The sequence below is a fragment of the Pipistrellus kuhlii genome, unplaced genomic scaffold (genome assembly GCF_014108245.1).
Source record: "Pipistrellus kuhlii isolate mPipKuh1 unplaced genomic scaffold, mPipKuh1.p scaffold_m20_p_3, whole genome shotgun sequence".
Classification (NCBI taxonomy): domain Eukaryota; kingdom Metazoa; phylum Chordata; class Mammalia; order Chiroptera; family Vespertilionidae; genus Pipistrellus; species Pipistrellus kuhlii.
This window is the reverse complement of record NW_023425529.1, coordinates 166,198,831-166,218,346: the sequence shown is the minus strand read 5'-3', so window position 1 is coordinate 166,218,346 and position 19,516 is coordinate 166,198,831. Positions and strand designations below refer to the sequence as shown.

General features: G+C 38.9%; 1 protein-coding gene across 1 annotated transcript in view; it reads right to left on the bottom strand.

The window, feature by feature from the left end:
* Positions 1-2,164: 2,164 nt before the first annotated feature.
* The window catches only part of ADAM2 (ADAM metallopeptidase domain 2), a 59,599-nt gene continuing 42,247 nt past the window's right edge, over positions 2,165-19,516 (bottom strand). The window contains exons 16-19 of the mRNA XM_036457137.1: positions 10,478-10,552; positions 10,084-10,222; positions 3,366-3,525; positions 2,165-2,228 (exon numbers count right to left, since the gene is read on the bottom strand). Coding sequence (XP_036313030.1) covers positions 2,165-2,228; positions 3,366-3,525; positions 10,084-10,222; positions 10,478-10,552 — 438 coding nt within the window. The remainder of the gene's footprint in view (positions 2,229-3,365; positions 3,526-10,083; positions 10,223-10,477; positions 10,553-19,516) is intronic.

Genomic DNA, 19,516 nt, shown 5'->3' with positions numbered 1-19,516 from the left:
GTTTAAATAAAGGCTGTAAAGAAAGGAAGGGGAGCATAAAAAGAGTGTTTTTCATTTTACCACTTCATTATCTTTTCAGTACATGAAAAAGACAGTTGTCTTTATATGGTGCTTTTATACTTTTCTAAGTTATTATCTCAATTTAATTTCCAGGCAACTTAAAGACAAGATAATGATTCCCTCCACTGTTCAAAGAAAGGTAATCTTGGTGTCTAGTCCTAATGATTCAATAGTCAAGCCCTTATTGTAAAGCAGAGTTAGTAAAATTTTCTGTGCAGGTTCATATCTATATTAATAAAAGCGTTGGGGGTGATTAGGGTGGCAGGGGAGCAGTTAGGTGTCAATCAGGCTGGCAAGGGAGCAGTTAAGGGGTAATCAGTAAGGCAGGTGAGCAGTTAGGAGCCAGGGGTCCTGGATTGTGAGGGGGATGTCCAACTGCAGGTTTAGGCCTATAATGATCGTGCCTAAACCTGCAGTTGTACATCCCTTGAGGGGTCCCATATTGGAGAGGGTGCAGGCTGAGCTGAGGGACCCTCTCCCCAGTGCACGAATTTTGTCCACCAGGCCTCTAGTCTATCTATAATTATCTATTGTTTCTATTTCTCTGGAGAACCCTAACTAATGCATATATATTAATAGAGGCCCAATGCATGAAATTCATGCACTGGAAGAAGGGGGAGGAGAGGATGTGCACCTCAGCCCAGCCTTCACCCTCTCCAATCTGGGACCCTCAATGGATGTCCATTGGTTCCAAAGGATCAGGCCTAAACAGGCAGTTGGACATTGATCTCACAATCCAGGACTGCTCGCCTGCCTGCCTTCCTGATTGCCCCTAACTGCTTCTGCCTGCCAGCCTGATTACTCTCACATGTGTCAAACACAAGGCCCGTGGGCCAAATCCGTCCCGCCAGGCCTTGCAATGTGGCCCGCACCTCGCTGTCATCACTGCACTCCACTGCGTTTCCATCACAATGACAGTTTATGACTGTTCAGTAAACCATTCGGCCCGCGATTTAGGCTGGATTTGAGATTTTGGCCCCTTCTCTGATTGAGTTCGACACCCCTACCTAACTACTCCCCTGCCAGCCTATTGCCCCTAACTGCCCTCCCTTTCAGGCCTACTCACCCCTAACTTCCCTCTTCTGCAGGCCTGGGTCACCCCTAACTGCCCTACCCTGCTGGCTATCTTGTGGCAGCCATCTTGTGTTCACATGGAGGCAGCCATCTTTGACCACATGGTGCAGCCATCTTGTGTGTTGGTGTGATGGTCAATTAGCATACTCTTTTATTAGATAGAATTGTAGCTTTCTCTTAGTTTGATGATTTGATTTACATTATGATATATTCTTCTTCATGTCTATTAAATCCTTCAATGTTAAATTATATCAAACTTTCTTTTGATTGGATATGGACCATCAGATAACAACATAACTACCTAACTTTGCAATAAAAAATATAGCAGTGGCCTTTAATTATGACATTGCATTTATTATATTGTAACCTTTTCTCATCTCATACCTACTGATTAAGTTAGTTTCTACTGACTAACAGAATAAGCATGAGATAACTTCTAAAATGTACAATATACTCATCTGTAGAATTAAATATATAAATGCTATATGATATATAAATAATATAACATAAATTATATATGAGAATTCTAGTTTTCCTTGTCAGGTCAAAACAATAATATGCAGGTTTTGAATCTGAGGCAATCAGACAATACATTGCTTTTTCTTTTTCATTTTTCCTGTCCATTGAAGATAATTACTCTGAAAAAATAAAGGGAAAAATGTCACTTGTATGCCCAATAAAATTAAAAAGGATGGTTAATTCAAAAAATAGCATAAGGGTAACCTCATTATAGAGTTATATAATGTAATGAATTTTAACCAATATTTGAATATATAAATGCTAAAGAATTAAATCATTTAAAAAATGTTAAAAGATAACACTATAAAAATTTTAAATAATGAATTGAATACTATTTATGTTTACTAATCCATAATGTAGCTTACACCATTGAAAATATTCTCCAGTTTAATGTCATTATATGCATCTTTTTTACTACCACCATTTAATATATATTTATATTATTTATATTTATCTGATATATTAAATTTTCTCTGTCTCTTCATCTCATCCTTCACATATTTTATACTCACTATGATATTATGGATTCTTTGTTTTCCAGGCTACTCTTGGGTTCACTCTCACTTTCAAGTTCCCTGTACATTAAAAAACAAATATAATTACTTAAAATTATATTTTCTTTGAAAATTACAGTACAAAACTCTGCACTACCTGTCTATATTGAAACAATTTCAAATTCCTTTCTGAGGTTGGGGAGTATCCCCTATTTGAAACTGCTTTATCACTGAAATAATCTCTCACCGGTAATTAAGACTAACATGAGAAAAACAACAACAGTAATATAAGTTTACCTGAAAATGGACTTAGATAATTTTTATATTTATAACACTATTAGCTAAATAACTTTAAACTTTTTTGACATTGATCTTCTGCCCTGTTTCATTTATTTATTTATTTATTTATTTATTTATTTATTTATCTTTCAGTTGCAGCTTACTTTCAATATTATTTTGTATTAGTTTCAGGTAGATGGCATAGTAGTTAGACCATCATACATTTTACAGTGTTCCCCATAATATTTCCAGTACCCCACCTGGCACCATACATAGTTATTAAAAAATTATTGGCTATTTTTCCATGCTATACTTTACATTACCATGACTATTTTGTATCTACCAATTGTACTTCTTAATCTCTTCACCTTTTTCACCTAGCCCCCAACCTACATTCCCTCTGGCAACCATCAGTCTGTTCTCTTTATGAGTGTCTTTCAATTTTGATTATTTATTTATTTTGTTCTTTAGATTTCACATATTAGTGAAGTTATATGGTATTCATCTTTCCCTGACTGACTTATTTCACTAACTACTCTCTGGGATTTCTCTGTTACCTTTTAATAAAATAGTGCATGCAAAATTCTTTGAAATATATAAATATAAAAATAAAGTAGTAATGGTTAATACATAGTTAATAATTAAAATGAAAAAATAAAAAGGTAAACAAAACATTAATTAGAAGTAATCTTAACTTAATTTTACCCCTAACAGAGTCCAAGTTGTTATAAGATTAAAATTTTTGACAGTTAAAATAATTTTGTTCATTATTCATTATATAAATCCTTAATATGTTAGGAAGTATTAAATTTCCATATAAAGATAAAATTAAATCTGAATTATTACTTGTAACATTATCATAATGTTATTTATTAATAAGTTACTATGGATATTAACAAATTATAAAAGTAATAAATCTTAAATGTAAAATCAATATACTCATCGCTTGTATAGTCCTCAGTTTTCCATTTCTTTCTTTGGAAATAAAATTTTACCAGGGTTACTATCATTATAGAGAGAATAACACAAAAAGGAATGAGTAGGAAAAATGGCCATCTCGAAGGTTTGGAAGGATAAACATCGTCAAGATAGACTCTATCTAGAAAAGAAAACATCAGTGATTTAGAAGTAATTATGAGGAATATAGGAAAGACATGTTTGTATTTCAATATAGCTATTAGAATAAACTTTAAGATACTTAATTTTATAATTAATATTTTAGTGAAGTAGATAAGTTGACAGTTACAGTGCCCTAGGAGACTCTTCTCTTACAATAATAGTTATATCCCTTGCTATGATTGAGCACCATCTATTCTATGCAGTCTGTTTAGAACTGTTTGATAATATAGATGAAAAGAATGAAAGTGTGATCTTTGTGTAAGTTGAGTTTTTCTCAATTTCTATTTTTAGTAAAAAATACTGTACATTTAATAGAATTTTAGTAAAGTCCAAATTATCTTTTCTCTTATTGCATTGGTATATATTTTTATATTTTATCTACGAAATTATTTTATATGACAGGATCATATAATTTTTTTCTGTTTCATTCAAGAAGATTTATACTTTCAGCTTCTTCCTTTAGATTTATTCCATACCAATTGTTAACTAATTTGAGATTTTTTTAGGTTCTTTGGCTTATGTTGCTATCCAGTTATTATAGTACAATGTTTTGAAATGAGTTTCCTTATACATTAAACTATCTTTGTACTTTTCTTGAAAAATTAATTAAACTTATATTAATGGATAAATTTTTAGCCTCCTTATCTATATATATTGTACATATATATAAAAGCTTAAGTGATGGTCGCAACCAAAACAACTGAACCGATGACTGAACAGGCTGTGTGGGGCAACCAGGCCAGCAGGGGGATTAGTAAGGGAAGACCAAATGACTGAGCAGCAGGCTGTGTGGGGTGACCAAGTTGGCAGGGGGGCATTTAGGGTGATCAGGCAGGCAGGTCAGCAGTTAGGAGCCAGTGGTCCCTGATTGTGGGAGGAATGTCTGACTGCTGATTTAGGCTCATTCTTCAGGATTGGGCATAAACTGGCAGTCAGACACCCCCCCACTGCCCCCCACCCCACCCCCGGCCAAGTACACTGGGCCTCTAGTCCTATCTAATACAAGGGTAATATACAAATTAATTGTCACTGTGTCACAAAGATGGCAGTGCCCATAGCCACAAGATGATGGAGTCCCCTAGTCCCGGGTGAGTGGCCACTGAGAGTGGGCACTGGAGGAATGCTCTTTGTCACTGTGGTGACAAGGAAAGCATTCAACCCAGCCGCGGATGGGCCTCTGACCGAGTTGGGCAGCTGTGGGCCATGAAGCCTGCCAGGGAGGGCAGTTGTTGCCCCTGAGACCTGCTGGGGATTCCACAGGGACTTCCCCTGGCAGTTGGACATCCCCTGAGAGGTCCCAGATTGGAGCAGGTACAGGCTGGGCTGAGGGATACCACTCTCCCCCGCCCTCCCCCTGCACAAATCTTGTGCACTGGGCTACTAGTCTATATATATGCATAATATGCAAATTGACCGGATAGCAGAATGACTGGACAATTGTGACATTCACTGGCCACCAGGGAGCAGATATTCAATGCAGGAGCTTTCCCAAGTCTGCAGGCCCAGATTGCTCGATGGAGAATGGGGAACCAGAGGTGGGTGGCAGCAGTCACAGGAGGCATCAGGGCCCTGATTATCCTGCCAGTCGCCCCACACACAGAGGACAACTGGCAGTGACAGGGATCAGGGATGGCTAGCAGGCAGGAATAGTTGACCTCTCAGTCCTTCCCCTAAGCCAGTAGTATTTAGTCGCCCAATGAGGAACTGGGAACTAGGTGTGGGTGGCAGCAGATGCGGACTGATAACCCTGCCAGTTGCCCCACACACAGAGGGTGACTGGCAGCAGTGACAGTGGGGATTGGGGGAAGTGGGGCCAGAAGCTGGCAGCTGGGAAAGATTGGCTTTGATCCCAAGCCAGGCCTAGGGACCATACCTGTGCACGAATTTCATGCACTAGGCCTCTAATTTCATTACATTGGTCTACTTGCATATTTATCCTATTCAAATGCCACACTATCTTGATTAATTTAACTATAAATTAAATTTATACTATATAAAATTCAATAAAAGGCAATAAGACAAATAGACTAAATTGTTCATTGTCATTCCTTTTCAGAGTTGTTTGGTTATTCTAAGTGCTCTTTTGTTTATTTTAGAATAAAATTATCTTTCCTAATATTAGACAAACGTAAATTGACTGTATCTCCACTACACCCAACAGCTAATCAGGAGTGATATGCAAATTAACCCAACAAAGATGGCAGCTAATTTGAATACAGAGGCTCCGAGCCACCATGACAGTCCAGGCGCTAGGCGACGATGCATGCATTCTGCCCCATCCCTGGTCTCTCAGGGCCTCTGGGCAGTGTGGAAAGATGGGGCCGGAGCAAAAAGTGGAGGCTCTGGGCAGGGACAGAGTGGAAAGATAGTAAGGCAGCCAGGGAAAGGAAGGCCCATTCTAGCATAAATCTTCATGCATAGGGGTTCTAGTTAACATATAGAAATAAAGCAATCTATAGATTCAATGCAATCCCCATTAAGATACCAATGGCATATTTCAAAGTTCTAGAACAAACTCTCCAAAAATTTACCTCAAATATAAAAAGACCTTGAATAGCTACCGAAATCCTGAGAAAGAAGAACAAAGGATCACAAAACTAGATATCAAGTTATATTACCAAGCCACAGTTTTCAAAACTGCCTTGTACTGGCACAAGAACAGATATATAGACCAGTGGAACAGAACAGAGAACCAGAACTTGACCCAAGCCATTATGCTCAATTAATATTTTGCAAAGGAGGCAAGAGCATACAGTGGAATCAAGACAGTCTCTTCAATAAATGGTGCTGAGAAAACTGGTCAGATGCATGCAAAAAAAAAAAAAAAAAAAATGAAACTGGATCACCAACTTACACCGTACACAAAAACAAACTCAAAATGGCTAAAGGATTTCAATGTAAATGGGAGACCATAAAAATCTTACAAGACTCCATAGACGCCGAAACCGGTTTGGCTCAGTGGATAGAGCGTCGGCCTGTAGACAGAAAGATTCCGGTCAAGGGCATGTACCTTGGTTGTGGGCACATCCCTGCTGGGGGATGTGCAGGAGGTAGCTGATCAATGTTTCTCTCTCATTGATGTTTCTAACTCTCTGTCCCTCTCTCTTCCTCTCTGTAAAAAAATCAATAAAAATATATTTTAAAAAAAGACTCCATAGGCAGCAAAATAGCAAACATATGTCATACAAATATCTTTATGGACTCAGCTCCTAGGGCAATTGAGACTAAGTGGGACTACATCAAAATTAAAAGCTTCTGCCCAGCAAAAGAAAACAGCAAAAACAATAACAAGAAATCCCACTGCATGGGAGAACATATTTGCCAAGGTTATTTCTGATAAGGGTTTGATCTTCAAAATTTACAGAGAATTCATACAACTTAACCAAAGGAAGATTAATGATCCAATAAAAAAAAATGGGCAAAGGATCTAAATAGATACTTTCAGGATGGCTATCATTAACAAATTAACAAATGACAGTTGCTGGCAAGGATGTGGAGAAAATGAACCCTCCTGCACTATTGGTGGGAATGTAGACTGGTGCAGTCACTGTGGAAGACAATATGGAGTTTCCTCAGAAAGTTAAAAATGGAACTCCCATTTTACTCACTGATCCCACTTCTAGGACTATATTGCAAGAAACCAGAAACACCAGTCAGAAAGGATATATGCACTCCTATGTTCATAGCAGCACAATTTACAATAGGTAAGATTTGGAAACAGCCAAAGTGCCTATCAGCAGATGAGTAGATTAAAAAACTGTGGTACTTCTACACAATGGAATACTATGCCGCTATAAAAAAGAAGAAACTTTTACCATTTGCAACAGCATGGATGGAACTGGAAAGCATTATGCTAAGTGAAATAAGCCAGTTGGATAAAGATAAATATCACATGATCTCATTCATGTGTGGGATATAATGATCAACATAATTTGATGAACAAGAATAGATCCAGAGACAAATGACGGGGGGGGGGGGTGAATTAGAGAGCAACCAAAAGACTTGTATGTATGAATATTAGCATAACCAATGGACAGAGGCACTGCGGTGATTGGGGCTTGCCCGGGGTAGGAATGGCTGGGGGTAAGGGGTTAATTGGGGGAAAAGGAGACATATATAAAACTTTAGACAATAAAAATAATAAAAATATAAACAGCAAACTTTTATAAAACCCATAAAACATATAAAAGGCTGCATGCTTTTATGCTTCTTTAAATCTATAGATTTAATTTGCTGAGAATTTAAATTTTCACAATAATAAGCTTTGCAATAGATTAATATGGCATTTTTCTTTATTCATGTGTTTAACATTTATTTACATTTTGTTTTAGTTTCAGTGCTTATTTTTTGTTAAATTCATTCCTAATATTTTATATTTTTATGGTATTATAAATAGTTTCCATTTACTACTACTATTATATAATAACTAGAGGCCTGGTGCACAAAATTTGTGCATGAGGGCAGTAGGGTGCTGTTCCTCAGCACAGCCTGCACCCTCTCCAATCTGGGACCCATTGAGGGATGTCCGACTGCCCCTTGGGATTGGGTCTAAATGGGCAGTCAGACATCCCTCTCACAATCCAGGACTGAGGGCTCCCAACTGCTCCCCTGCCTGCCTTCCTGATTGCCCCTAATCGCTTCTGCCTGCCAGCCTAATCACCCCCTAACCACTCCCATGCCAGCCTGATTGATGTCTAACTGCTCCCCTGCCAGCCCTGATGTCTAACTGCTCCCCTGCCATCTCAGATTGGAGATGGTGCAGGCTGGGCTGAGGGACACCCCCCTGTGCACAAATTTCATTCACCAGGCCTCTAGTAGACTAATACTTTTGAGCAGTTTCCTACAGTTCTTTCTACCACACATCATCCAGTGTCAAAGCTATTGTCACACATATTTAAATACTTGTTATATAAGTACACCTTCGGTATCAAATTATTTTCATTTATATATGAGATAGATATATAGATATGATAGATGATGATAGATGATGATGATGATGATGATAGATAGATAGATAGATAGATAGATAGATAGATAGATAGAGCTTTGTAAGCAACTACAAATTTAGTAACTTAAAACATTCATTTATAATTGATCATTGTGTGGGTCATGAATTTGTGAAGGGCTTAGTTGTGTAGTTGTAGTTTTGTGCCTCAATGTAATCAAATTTCATACAGAGCTAATGAGTTTCAACAGAATAAGTGGTCCAAGAAAGAGAACCAAGAATTTGTATCCAAAAGACCCAGGCAGAATCTGTAGGAAGACTATGGCAGTCCCAGAATCTCACTTCTGAACATTTTATTGATTAATCATATTAATAAGCTAAACCTAAATTCTAGCAAAGGAGTAGTCTCTTCTGCTCACTGGGGAAATGGCATGTGTGTGCAGGAACAGAAGCAATTGATTTCAATTGATTCAACAAAGCTGCTACCTGTTGATTGTTACTACTAAAATGGAAACAGCTTGATAATGCGTAAATGTTATATTTTATTAATCTATTACATATATGGTCTTAAACAATGAAACAAATGTGGAAATGTTAAGAACTACCACTGCCAAAAAACCTGCTTTAATTATATGCAAATTTTGGTTTTTATATAAAGTCTGGCCTTCTGCATCCCTGGATATGCTGGCTTGCTCCAAGGTCCATTCCTGAACTGGACAAAAACAATTATAGGATACTACATTCCCCCAGTTTATTGACTTTTTGTCTTCTAGTTAGATTTATCCAATGGAAGTCACTAGATACAAATCAGAGTATCAGAAGAGTGAACTATCCATGGTATTTTCCTCTTTCCTCTCCTACATCACTAATAATGGCTGTGAATGCTCCATATCTCTACCTCATGCTGGACAGTACCTTCCCTTGTGGATTACATACTAATATATAGATATGACCAAAGTTATATGTCGTGCCACATGACCCAGATTCAGGTTCCAGAAATGCCTCCTCCTTTTATTGTTCCAGTAGGCCCAAGAAGTAATGGATTTCTGCTATTGTTAATCTCTGGTTTGCTTCACCATTCTCTGCTTGGTTTTTATCTCTGCCATTATGTCTTACCTGATGTCTTCTGTATAAATTCTTTCTGTATAAAAGGACTGATCTAATTTCTATTTTCCTGCCTTGGCCCTGACACACCTCATCTACAATGTATATTGACTATGTTCTATTACATTACTCTCTGTAAGTAAAACATAAGTTAAATAGATCGTCAAACCTTAGAGGGAAGGTAGGGGGGGTAGGGATTAGGGGGAGAGATCAACCAAAGGACTTGTATGCATACATTATGGCCTAACCAATGGACACAGACACCAGGGGGTTGAGGGCACGAGTAGAGGGGTGGGGGAGCAAAGAGGGTATAAGGACACATATGTAATACCTTAATCACTAAGAAAAAAATGTAGCTATATGTCATTTACTATTTGACGTTCAAACATAATCTAAATATAAATTGATAGACAAAACATTATTTATTTCTTTAATTTAATAAGTTAAGATGTGTTTTAATTGTATTTACAATTTGCTATTAATAGTTACCAAGTTTACGGGCTTGGGTCCGTGAAACTGGAAAATTGCCACTGTCAATACTCCCACCAGGAAATGTAGTATCTTCACTTTGGCAATCTGGAGGTAAATAGGTGGGTTTACAGTGGCAGTTTTTTTTATTATTGCATACCTAAAAACAGGGGGAAAATGTCACTTTATAATACAAATAGTTCAAATTATTTATGTACAAGTAGAATTTTAAAATAATACTTAAGTTAGAAAAGACCAGTTTTCTTATGTGGCTTATGAGTACATGAATGTGTGTGTGTGTGTGTGTGTGTGTGGGTGGGTGTATGTGTGTGTGTGTGTGTTTAGATGAGTGTTTGCTTTTCTATGTTCATTCTCAATGTTCCCTATTCTTGTGTGACATAGTACTGATACTTACACCTTGATTGTTGCATTTTTGTGCAGTACAGTCATAACCTAAGTCATTATCTATACACTGATTTTGCTTGCACACCTAAAAAGGAGATAAGCCAAAGTAAGTTAGTTGAAATGTCATCTGGATTTGTCATATAATTAAGAGATATTGGTTTAAGAATAAATACTATATACTAACAATAAGTAATTTATAGTGCTACTATGTTTTTATCACTAGATGAGACTCTGATTATCTGAGAGTAAGCAAAACATTAAACACATCTTACCTGCTTTTACTGGGATGGAAGGTACAGGCATGAAATAAATAAAATCAAAGATTAACATGTGTTAACTAGTACAATGAAAAAATAGTTACAGTAAAAATACAGGGAATTTGATCTCCTTCGGGAAACCAAGATGGCAGCATAGGTAAATGCCTAACTGCAGTCTCGCACAACAATTTCAAAAAATACAACTAAAATACAAAAAGGACATTATCAAGAACTACAGGAAAGTTGACTGACTGGAAATTCTACAATTAGAAGGAGAGAGAAAACCAGAAGGAAAATCAGAAGAGCTGTTAAAGCCTAAGGTATGGAGACACGGTGCATGAGGGGAGAGGATGGAGCTGAAGAGGAGGGGGAGGCTGAGTACCTGGCTGGCATTCCCTAGCAGGAAGGAGGTAAAAGCTCTGGACTGTGCTGAACCCCAGTTCTGGGTGAGACCCTGGGAACCCAGGCTCATACAGAGGGAATCTAGGCTGTAAGGCAGAAACTCAAGAGGAGCAGCAAAAGGCAGAGTCCCAGAGGCACGCAATTTGCACCCAGAGGACCGACTGTTGACTGTGCCCCTGGATTGTCCTAGCAGGAAGGAGATAAAAGCTCTGAACTGTGCTGAGACCCAGTTCCGACTGCACTGAACCCAAGTTCTAGGCCAGACCATGGGGAACCAGGCTCACATGCAGGGAATCTGGGCTGTAAGGTGGAACCCAGGGGAGCAGCGAAAGGCAGAGTCCCGGAGGCGCGCACGTTGCATGCAGAGGACGGACTGCTGACTGTGCCGCTGGATTGCCCTAGCAGGAAGGAGACAAAAGCTCCAGACTGCACTGAACCCCACTTCCAACCCCACTTCCAACTGCACTGAACCCCAGTTCCGGGCTCATTGGGGGAGAGACTAGACTGTCTAGTAGCGGATGAAACTCGAGAGCACCTATCTCTCAGAGGTGCTTGCAGCGAGTACCAAAGCAGCAAGTACCAAAGGACACTGAGGAACACTGAGACTCAGGAACTTCATAGGGTGGGACTGACAGGAAGTCAAGGCTGTAGGCTCCACCCTGAAACTCCTCCCCATCTAAGATGAGTACAGAGGCTTTTGCAACTTTCCAAGTCTAGTCAAATAAGGCTGTCTTCCGGCATAGACACAGCTAATCCTCACAGTCAATTGGCCTGGAGGTCAGTTCTCCCAGTGATACTAACAACAATCAAGACTTAACTACAATAAGGCTTGTACACACAGTCCACAAAGGGGTGCACCAAGAGTGTCCACCTCAAGTAACTGGGAGGCTGACCCACTGAACCATATAGGACACCTTAGCACACAAAACCACCCTACCAACTCAGGGAAGCTGTGAAAATGCTGAGACAAGGAAACAGATCACAAATAAAAGAAATGGAGGACAAAAAGTGACTGGATATAGAGTTCAAAACCATGGTTATAAGGTTTTTCAAGAATTTCCTAGAAAAGGCCGAGGAAATAAATGAGACCTATGAGGATATGAAAAGGGATCAACTATAAATAAATAAAAAAATATTTTACAGCGTCCTAAAAACAGAATGGAAGATCGCAAGAATCAAGTCAAAGATTTGGAACATTAAGAGCCAGAAGACACCTCTGCAGAAGCAAGAAGACAAGAGAATTCAGAAAGTTGAAGATAATGTAAGAAGCCTCTGGGACAACTTCAAGTGAACCAACATCAGAATTATGGGGGTCCTAGAAGAAAAGAGAGAGCAAGGTACCGAAGAATACTGGAAGAAATAGTAAAACGTCTCCCACCTGGTAAAAGAATTAGACTTACAAGTCCAGGAAGTGCACAGAACCCCAAACAAAAGGAATCCAAAGAGGACCACACCAAGAAACATCATAATTAAAATCCCAAGAGCAAAAGACAAAGAGAGAATATTAAAAGCAGCAAGAGAAAAGCAGGTAATTACCTATAAAGGAGCACCCATACGATTGTCAGCTGATTTCTCACCAGAAACCATGCAGGCCAGATGGGAATGGCAAGAAATATTCAAGGTGATGAATAGCAAGAACCTACAGCCAAAAATACTCTACCCAGCAAAGCTATCATTCAGAATCGAAGGCCAGATAAAGAGCTTCTCAAATAAAAAAAAAAAGCTAAAGGAGTTCGTCACCGCCAAACCAGAATTATTGTATATGAATTGTTGAAGGGAGTTCTTTAGAAAGAGGAAGAAGATAAAGATAAAAATTATGAACAACAAATACGTAACTATCAACAAGTGAAACTAAATCCAAGGGAATTAAACAAATCTGATGAACAATATTAACTGGTAAATATAATAGAATCAGAGGTATGAAAGGTGAGTGAACTGATGATTCTCAGAGGAAAAGGGGAATAGGGGTACAGGAAGAGACTGAACATAAACTGTGTACCTATGGATGAGGACAATGGGAGGTGGGAATAGGACAGAGGGTGGGGTGGGAACCTGGTGGAGGGGAGCAATGGAGGGGGAAAAAATGAGGAACATTTGTAATAATATGAACAATAAAGATTTATTTTAAAAAATACAGGGAATTTACTAATATTGTATATGAGAACAGTAAAATATATGGAAGCACTAACATTGAACAGAATTTAATCAAGCATAGAAATGAAAGGCAGGTACTTGTAGAAAAAGAAATAATATTTAAAATGACCCTACATTGAAATACTACAGAATCTTTGAAAAATATTAAGGGCAATGTAGCTGTTACACAGAAAACAGCCATTGAAAGATTGATTAATATTTGAGTTCTACAATGTATTTTGCCCTGAAAAAACACACACACATACAAAATCCTAGTGTCACATTACAGTAAAAGATACAGAAACACAAAAACAGACCCCCCCTAAAAAAAATCCCTAAGCATGATGTGACTAAAGTTCTTATGGCAGATTTGTGTAGGACCCTCTGATCCCAATCAGAAAGTTGGCCTGTTACCTATAATCAATTGGTTTTATTTAGAGATTTAATTGGAAATGGGAAGCCAATAAAAAAAGGTTTGGGAAGAGAAGATGGAAAGGCAAAAGAAAATGTAGAGAGATAAATTAGAATGTCATTACAATAAAAAGTCCAAAAAAATAACTGTAGAGTGAAATTGAGTGGTATTGGTTTAGATGGTAACTAGTAGTTGTATTTGAGATATAGTTAAAAAATTTAATACACCTAAATTTAGTGATAGATATGATGGAAAGAGAGATGGGTCAGTGACAGCAAGGTTTCTAGCTTGTCTAACTCTTTTGGTTGTGGTACAATTAATTGAGATAGGGAAAGCTGAGCATAAAGTTCAAAAGTTTACAATATTTTTTACGATTTCTTTCAACTTGTAATATTAAGTAACACTATACTTTAAAAATTAAAAATAATGTTTATTGCACTCATAGAAAACCTTAGGGTAACTGTTAATAAACCAAAAAGCACATAATTGGAAATGTTATTTTTACAAAAGTTTTCTAAATAATATTGGAAATATTTATTTGGGATTCTTTTCTCTTGAAATATGTATGGCAATAATGTACTAATTTTTTTTAAGGTCAGAGAGTGAATAGAATCTGCTCACATAGATTTTGCTAAACATTACTGAGCAGGAGGAATAAATTATTGATAGTGTCTGATAATTATAGCAACACATAACTCTAAGACTTAGAAAGAAATATACTGATGACAAGTATAGTCAGGTTATTTTGAGTGGTTGTAGAAAAAGTTTTGGATACAGACTAGTGTTCCTGCAGTTAAAAATATATCTGTTCTGTTAGAATGATACCTTAACACCTAACTAGAACTTAGGTAGTGAAGTTAGATATATAATTATCAGAGCTGTTGTCCAGAAGAAGATAAACCTAATTCTCAGAATTATTAAATAAATTTTTTGAGCCACTCTAGAAAGTTGAGAAGTAATTATTGATATTGTTTCTGTGCAATGAAATTATATTTTTTTCTGATTTAGCCTGTTTACTTCTGTTGCACCATGTAGGAAGCATAGAGAGAAACACCATCCAAAGTAGAAATCTATAAAACTGCAAAAGTTATTTATCTCCACATAAGAATTTCCATTATAATGAAAATAATGGTTATTCATCAAACTCCCATAATAAATAAATAAATATATATATATATATATATATATACACACACACAACACATTTTTTATGAGACAAGGAATATAATGCATCTTCTTATTCTTGTCACTTAGGCATAGTAGATTTCTGAAGAAACCTTCTTGTATGGAGTGCCTAAAATGATGAGTAACACAAACAAAAAAGGTATATATACTCTTTTAAAATAAACATGTTTGTTACTGGAAATAAAGTACATTATTTTTTAAGCTCATAAAATGCAAGACAATGTGATTTCTCAAAAGAATCAATTACTGAAGCCAGCATTATTCCAGTGGCCATCAGTGACCAGACATAGAGGATTTAAATAATCATGTGTACCCCATGCCAGTGACACTTATGAGCAGGTTTTACCTAATCTTGAGGGGGAAAAAATCTGGAGAGTAAAATAGTGCACTAGGAAGTCCTAAGTACTATTCTCCCTTGGAGATATTTTTTTAAAAAGAAGAAAGAATGGAAAGAAAGGAAGGAGGAAGGGAAGGATGGAGGGAGAAAAGAAGGAAGGAAATCTATAGGAACTCTGGAAGCAGTCTAAGATCTAAAGCAACCAAGCAAATCCCAATCAAAAAAAGCCAAAAAGGTAGAAACCTTTGTGGCATTTTGTCCACCCTTGCGTCACTCCTTTGGCATGCACAGTTTTGGTTTGAAGAAGCTGAGTTCCCAATTCCCTCCCTAAACTGAAGGGAGCATAAGAGGCCATATTTTCAATATTACATCTGAGAAGTTCCTGAGGACTTGTCTCATTTAACTAATTTAAATCTCAAATGGAGAGAAGCAATGGATATGGCTCAGGAAGACTAAGACTTTTCAGACCCCTGGGACAAAAGATTATGGGTGGAGACATACAATAGATCATCTAATAAGGCCCAAAAGAAATGTTTGCATATTTGGAATAATAAGACATTTAAAACATCCATAAATCTGGGAAGTCAAAAAAGTCACACAGAGGGAAAAGTTATTACAAAGTTTTTAAATGCCTGAATTTTATGTGAGAATTTGGGATGAAAATTCTTCATTTAAAATTTTACTCCTAATTTTTAAAATTAATATTAGTGAAGTTATGTTGTAATAAGATTTTATTATGTATGACAAATATATATATAAAAGCCCAGTGGCCATTACTGTGAAACAACCAGAATGACCGGTGGCTCTGATGCACACTGTGGCAGCCAACCAGCCTGATCCAGCCCCCTTTTTCCTCTTCCAAGCCGACCCAGCCCCTGATCAGCCCCCAACATCCCAATTGGGGGTGGGGCCAGTCACCAATCACACCAGTGGCCCTTCTCCCTGATTGGCCCCACCCCGATTGGCGGCCCCCAGCACCTCTATATCACTGCTTAGCTCCTGGTGCATGTACATTTAGTGTAAGCATAAGAAAATAATTACCAATCCCTTCTGACCCCAACCAGAGTCTTCAGAGGGCTCTGCTACTACTGCAGCCAAAGTGTGGAATTCTCCCCCCATGGCCCACAGCCCCAGGAGACCTTCCAAGTTAGCCAAAAAGTCAACCTAAGCATTAATAGAAGGCAGCCCTTTGCAGAGAAATAGAGAGAGGCTGGATGGAGATTTTGTGAAATTGAGGTGCCTTGCAGATTAGGTGAGCTTTCAATCTCTCTTTAAATGGGGCAGTGAAGAGGACCCACAGGCTGCCAGGAGCAACAGTGAAGGGTAGGCACATTCAAAAACAGAAAAACTTTTAAACAAACAGACATGAAGATCATATTGGGAAACTGAGAGTAGTGCCCCAAGAAGAATGTAAAAATCATCAAAGGACCATCATCCATCTTGATATACATTTGCAAACAACACATAAACAACTTCACCTCATGGCATGTGAAATACAAAACAGTTCTGTTGTGGGTTTTCTTTTGGCCATCCTTAAAGTATAATTATATCCAGCTGGAGGAAAGCTATAGTTTCCAGCATTAGATACCCCGGCTGGCCCCACTCCTAACTAGCCCCCATTGGAGCAGGCCAGATGGACCCCACCTGTGCACGAATTCATTCACAGGGTCTCTAGTATTTCCATAAGATCAGGTGAAAAGAATATATTATAAACATGTACACATTTATAATGATTTACAATTAAAATATGAAAAAAATTAAGATTTCATTTATTCCTGGTTACAACCAAAACATAAATTTTTACTTCTCATTTCCAAAATAAATATTCTGCTCCTGAGTCAATTATATTTTGTCTTTCCCTCTGTTCTTCATTAAGTAATTTAATGCATTATACTTCTTATTAATGAGAGAAAATTTATAACATAAAATTTAGATTTGGGAATAATTTAAACCAGCTTTGTTGTGTATTTATTTATATATATATTAGTGACATGTATTTCATAGAGCAAAAATTTAGGATGACAGAAATTGTGATATATATCCATATGTACTATCCTATATAATGAAGAAGTAATATGCAAATTAATCCTCATGCCCTCATAAGATGGCTGCCTACAACCAGGCCGGCAGTGGGCTTAGTGAAGGACAACCAAACAACTGAACAGCAGGCTGTGTGGAGTGACCAGGCTGGCATGGGGGTTAGTGAGTAACGACCAAACAACTGAACAGCAGGCTATGTAGGACGACCGGGCCAGCAGGGGGGCCAGTTGGAGGCAACCAGGGAGTTAGTGGTGACCAGGCCAGCAGGGGGTCAGTTAGAGGAGATCAGGCCAGTGGGGGCTGCAGTTGGGGGCCACCAGGCCAGCAGGGGGGAAAGTTGGGGGCCACCAGGCCAGCAGAGGGGAAAGTTGAGGGCAATTAGACTAGTGGGGGGGAGTGCAGGGAGACTAGGCTAGTTGGGGGGGGGGGTAGTTAGGGGCAACCAGGCTGGCAGAGAGGGGCAGTTGGGGGTGACTAGGCAAGCAGGGGGGGAGGGTAGTAAGTGGAGACCAGGATGGCAGGCAGGGCAGTTAGGAGTGACCAAGCCAACAGGGATGGGGCAGTTGGGGGCAACCTGGTCAGAAGCAGAGCACAGTTAGGGGCGATCACAGAGGCAGTACAAGGCAATCAGGTTGGCTCACAGCGGCAGTGCAGGGCGATCAGGCCAGCAAAGGAAGGGGGGAAGTTGGGGGCAACCAGGCAGGCAGGCAGGTAAGCAATTAGGAGCCAGCAGTCCAGGATTGTGAGAGGGATGCCCAACTGCTGGTTTAGGCCCAATCCCCAGCCTAAACAGTAGTTGGACATCCCCAGAGATCCCAGATTGGAGGGGGTGCAGGCTGGACTGAGGGGACCCTCCTCCCATGCATGAATTTTATGCACTGGGCCTCTTATTGAATAATAAAATTAAATAATAGAATGGGATGTTCTTGTAAAAATTATGCAGTTAGTATAACATCATTATGTTATGTAGTGGTATCCTAAAAGAATGTATATACAATGTCTGTAGTTATATTACATTCTCTGAGAGAGAGAGAAAGAGAGAGAATGGATAGAATGCTCATAAAAATAGAAAGAGTAGTTACACCTCATTTATGTACCTTCTATCAATTTTTTACTAAGTAAAATTAAAATTAATTTTACTCTATTCATTCTTTACTAGAGGCCTGATGCACAAAATTTGTGCAAGAGTAGGCCTTCTGTCCCCCAGCTGCAACCCCCAGCTTCTCTCCAGCTGCCAGCAGGCATCTGGAACCTGGGCTTCTATTGTAGCCCTAGTTTCGTCTAGATAGGGGTGTTGAACTCAATCAGAGAAGGGGCCAAAATCTCAAATCCAGCCTAAATCGCGGGCCGAATGGTTTACTGAACAGTCATAAACTGTCATTGTGATGGAAACGCAGCGGAGTGCAGTGATGACAGCGCGGTGCGGGCCACACTGCAAGGCCTGGCGGGACGGATTTGGCCCGCGGGCCTTGTGTTTGACACATGTGGTCTAGAAGGTCATCCAGAAGTACATCCAGAAGGACATATGGTCTAATTGGCATATTATGCTTTTATTATTATAGACTAGAGGCCCGGTGCATGAAAATACATGCACTGGAGGGGTTAGTCCTTCAGCTCGGCCTGCTCCCTCTCACAGTCCGGGGCAGGAGACTACCTGGTGATCAGGGGGAGGCAATGCCCCCCATCGCACCTCTGCTGCTATCACTGTCGACAACATGAGCCTCAGCCAGCCCTGGTTACCTGAGCCTTGGGCTGGCTCTGAGTGACTGGGCGGCCACCATCAGAGGCTTGTCTGCACCTTGGGTTGGCCCTGGGCAGCTGGGCAGCTGCCATCGGTGGCTTGCCTGTGCCTCAGGCCCTGGATAGCTGGGCAGCCACCCATAAGGCTTGCCTACATCTCAGCTGGTCCTGCTTGCCTGCACCTCAGTGCAGGAGGGTGCAGGAGACTGGGCACTGCCATCTTGTGGCTATGGGCACTGCCATCTTGTGAGGTCATGAGAGTCAATTAGCATATTCTCTCTTTATTATATAGGATTATTCTTATCACTAAAATGGTAATATATTATTTAACAGTTATTTTAAAGTAACTATATCAAAAGATAGGTCATAATATTAGAAATACTCTGTTATAATTTAACAAAATACAGTGAATGAACAATGTGATTCTCAGATCAGTGATTGTAAAAAAAAAATAAGTGAAATATTTATGGTGATATCATATATGCATGAAAACAGATTATGTATTTTTTCTTTCTTAGTTTTTTATTATTTAAGATTTTTATA